The sequence below is a fragment of the Aspergillus alliaceus genome (genome assembly GCF_009176365.1).
Source record: "Aspergillus alliaceus strain CBS 536.65 unplaced genomic scaffold BDW43scaffold_185, whole genome shotgun sequence".
NCBI classification, from domain to species: Eukaryota; Fungi; Ascomycota; class Eurotiomycetes; order Eurotiales; family Aspergillaceae; genus Aspergillus; species Aspergillus alliaceus.
The window spans coordinates 575-5,074 of NW_022474868.1; the positions used below are offsets into that span (position 1 = coordinate 575).

Consider the following 4,500-nt stretch of genomic DNA (forward strand, 5'->3'; position numbering starts at 1 on the left):
GCAAACTCTAAGAGCTTGGATTAGTACGCTACACAGGTGACCCCTCAGTGCAGCAACCCCAGGAAGATGATATTATCCAAGTACTCCTTCAAGAGATGGGCCAGACTTTTTATGAGCTCGTCTCTTCGCTGGGGATTCGCAAAAACCTTACTAGCAGCCATAAGCGCATCCCACCCCGCCACAATCATGTAATAATCAGATCCCAAATGGACCTTAAAAGGCGCCATAGATTTAAGTTATTTGTTTTGTTGCAGTATGTGCCCTTTATAAATCTTTAATTGTCTAATCTTTATATTGGAATACTGTTTTTTCTTGTTCTCTGTTCTCCTTCTTCAGCTTAATACCCCTTCTCTAACATGTGTATTTGAATGAAATAGTTTTTAAATGTGGAATGGTCGAGTTGGTTTTGGCTTGGTAATGGGTGTCGTTAGCTGTACAGACCGGTACCTCACCACGATTAGCCCTAACTTTTCAGGCCTATTCTTTTCTATAGAAGGTGTTCAGTAAATATAATTCATTCTCACATAAGGTTATCTACTACTGGGGCATGCAAGACCGAGTGACCAGTTTCGAGATAACTTGATCTTCTAAGTGCCCCTATTTCACCCCCGTACATATATAGTATCCCAGCCACAGAGTCTGACAACTGCTTCCCACGCCTGTATTCCACAAATAGAAATTGGCCAAAGTAATACTGGCCTTCTTCGCGATCGTCTCGCCGCTATCCCCGTCCACAACCTGTAGAATTTTTTGCAGTTGCCTGTCATCCCGGTCTGTGTTGGCGTTGGTGTTGCGATGCCATTGCTTGTAGTAGTGGTAGTGGGCTTCGGGTTCGCGCCGACAATACTGACACAAACGTAGTAGTCAACCCACAAGCCGCCGCTGTTCGTTCCGATCTGAGTGTTCCATGCATATAGCTGGGTTTCCATGATGCTGTAGGTGGAGTGGGTGTTGAGATGCCGTTGCCAACTGTCGTTGTTGTTGTCGTTGTCGTCGGTGCCACGCCTATGATTTTCACGCAGACATAATATCCTAGCCAGAGGCCGGAACAGCCCGAGCCGATCTGGGGATTCCACGTGGTGAACTGGTTCCAGCTGATGCCGTACTTCTGCGCTATGTTCCCACATTGGTCGTCGTCGACAACCATGTGGAACTTGTCGCAGTTGTCGACCATCCCCGGGAGGATGGGTGTCGGCGTTTCAATGCCGTTTGTGGGATCCGTGGGGCCAGTTGTTGTTGCTGGGCTGGGTGTTACGCCGATGACCTTGCCGCAGATATAGTAACCCAACCAGAGACTGCTGCAGTCAGTCTTCACCTCGGGATTCCAGGAGACAAGCGGCTCCAGCGTGATGCCATTGCTGTTTGCGATGGCGTGACACTCATCGCCCTCAACTACCATGTGAAACTTATTGCAGCTATCAACTATGCCCGGGCGGATGAACGTCAGAGTCATAACTCCATTAGTAAGACTGGGCTTGGTCATTGTTGTGCCGGTGGACATTTTGCCAACCACCGAAATACAGATGTAGTAATCCAGCAAGAGAGATCTGCACCCCTGCAAATACCAGAATCACAGGAGGAACTTGTCCCGGGAGATGGTGCACTAGGAGGTAATGGCGCTGCAGTTATTGCCGGGCTTGACAAGGCGGACCTTGTTGCAGTTCTCAATTATATCTGGCTGGAGGGGGCTGGGCATTGGGATGCTGTTAGTGGCCGTTAGAGTCGTGCCTGAAGTCATGCCCGCACGGGGGTGTCCATTCTTTGATTCCGGTACAGATCTTTCCAGAGTCAGTCAAAAGGTACCGTGACGATTAGATATGGTAACTTATATAGTAGTCAACCCACAGGGTACTGGCACTAGGCGCCAATTTCCGAGTTCCACCCAACCAGCAGCTGGCGTGGTCAGACCGGGATACTTGTTAATAAATGTATCGCACATGTTTCCGGACTCAACCAGATCCCACTAATTACAAGCGTCAATTTGGCCCGGTTGAGTCGGATCCGGCGCGCCGGCTGAGTGGTGGTAGTAGAAGGAGCTGTCATCAGTACAGGTTCCTCAAAGACCTTGACATAGTATAAACAGCCCGCAAGCAAGTTCCCGCCCATCTTAGTAATAGCGGGATTCTACCTGGAGTCAGTCTATCCAAGTACTATACAGAGCGGCACACAAAGAAAAAGAGAAAAATATCACCCATCTCCAGAAATCAGCCAGAGTGATACCCCAGGCAGACAGAATATCCCCACAAGGAATGGATCTGTCGTTTTCCTACCACCAGGTACAGTGCAAAGTAGTATCCAGGTTATAGGGCATTGAAGGTGTTTCGTCTCTTCTCAGCCATATCCTTACGGCCACAAGGACACCCGAGACACCGAAGAGGCCAACATTGGCCACATGAATCTTGCCGACCATCCTGGATAAGCTGGAGCGGGACGATAAGCACAATTGCTGGGGAGCTCGACACGGGAAGTCATTTCAGTCATTATAGGGCTCTTATATACAGACATTCCTCCTAGTTCCTACCCATCCATACAGCTAGAGGAATGCCTCGGTGCGTGCTATCCTCCACCTGATCAAGAAAATCTCCGGTCCTCCCAAGCTCAACTGCCTTTAAATCTCATGTACGTCGTACAACACTGTTAAAGCAATCTAGAACCATGCCAAGTTCGCTTGACGGAACTTGGTCTTGGATACTAGCTTAGCCTCTGAATCTGGCGGGGGTAGGGTTTAGGATCCATTCTTGGTGCACGTGTACAGCACTCAACACTATAAGGGAAAATGTCCCTAAATGAAGAGGAAGGAGACTGTGTAGGCAGGCTAATACAGGCAGCTCTTTGCTCCGAGAGAGCTGCTGGTCTTAGTCACTGGTTCCGAACAGGTTTTTACTGATTGACTGGGGATATTATTAGAAGGGCAGAAATTGGCTGTGGCGAGATGTGAGCCTTAGTTACTTGGTGAGAAAGAGGGAGATGCTGCTAATAGATATAAGAGTAGCTAAGACTCTTAGCTTCATTTAAAGACTTTAGTATGCCTGAAGTGAAGGAGATATTAGTGATTTCAGCAATATAATATTAGGGCACTCGCCGGTCGGGATACTGGGCTGGTTTATGGTAGCGATACCTGGGAGAAGGTCTAATATAAAAGCTATTGGAACTTATAGATTAGTTAAACTTGACTAATAGAAATAATCGATGGCTTTAGCTAGTTCATCTGAGAAAGACGTCTATTCCGATACACTACTAACTGGATAAGATTTAGATAGACAATCAAAGTGAATTTATAAATTTCAAGAGTGATAAATAGCAATACATAGGTAAAGCACAGTAAATGACAATAAGAATAGACAGACAATAAATATCAAGCTTTGACAATCAGTGATCTATAATCTTAAAGTCTCCATATTGACCCACACAGTAAGCATTGCCCACCATTATATTATCACATGCCGAGTTGACTCTCCTGTTAAGCTGACAGAAAAGACTGGCAAGAATACCATATTTCATCGCGATCAAGTCATAAATGTCACCATTTGCTAGAAGATACCACTTCGTGTATGTCGGACTAGTCCCTGACCCAATGGGGCCCGAAGGCCCAGCGCTCGTCAGCATAGGGGCTTCTGGCTCCTCCCACACACAGATACAAACGGCAAACGCCGCTCGAGTATTCAAGCATTATACATTAATACTAGGGTTATACTAGTAAACATAATTAAGAGTGATCTTATACTTCACCACAATTACAGCACAGGTATCATCATTCTGTAGTAGATGCCACTTATTGCAGTTTTCTGGGACGCAGGATTGAGTTGGACGGGGGGCTCCACCCAACCTTCAGGAATAATCATAACAGTGGAATAGCAGGACAAAGGGATATCTGTCGGACTAGGAAGAACAGGATTGGATAGATTAGAGAAGCAGTATAGATCCTAGTGTTCACTGAAACATTTGGTTTCCAGGTCCCAGGAGTGCAGATGGTATTCCTTATCTCCAAGCCCGTCAAGCTTCATTAAAGATTCACAGGTGTCCTCGGCAACGACTTGGTATATAAGGCACTTGGAAACTTTGCCGAGGCAGAGTATCTTGCAGTTAACGGCTCATCAGAACTCATGGGCAAGCCATTGTATGCCAAAAGTCGGTCCATGGCTACAGGGAGGGCTTTGGCAATTGAATTGCCGTGCCACCGGCTTTCACAGTGTACATACTCGCACAAATCAGACTATGCTGATGTGAGCTTTCTGCAGAATCCCTGGGCAATAAGATGACAACGCTGGCGTCTCTGAAGGTGGAGTGCCAGCCGGCGCCGGAGTAACTGGATTAGAGGTCATGGGTATGCCGCACGATTGCTTCAATGCATCAAGGTCATCCTGGTGATATGCCGAGTCACCTGAAGTCTGAGCTGCATAGATTTCATGCAACACTTGGAGCAAAGTTCATCTTTGGTTATATCTTCGAGCTTGTCTATGCAGAAGCCTCCGTCGCGTGAAAAAACGTAAGCTTTCTCTC

At 46.9% G+C, this 4,500-nt stretch overlaps 1 protein-coding gene across 1 annotated transcript; it reads right to left on the minus strand.

Annotated features, from left to right (window-relative positions):
- Positions 1-597: 597 nt before the first annotated feature.
- BDW43DRAFT_317486 (uncharacterized protein) lies at positions 598-1,501 on the minus strand (the record flags this gene model as incomplete). The annotated part of the gene is made up of 2 exons (XM_032048544.1): positions 598-846; positions 971-1,501. The coding sequence occupies 2 exons, from the start codon at positions 1,499-1,501 to the stop codon at positions 598-600; spliced, it is 780 nt and encodes a 259-aa protein (XP_031893636.1).
- Between the last annotated feature and the right edge of the window lie 2,999 nt (positions 1,502-4,500).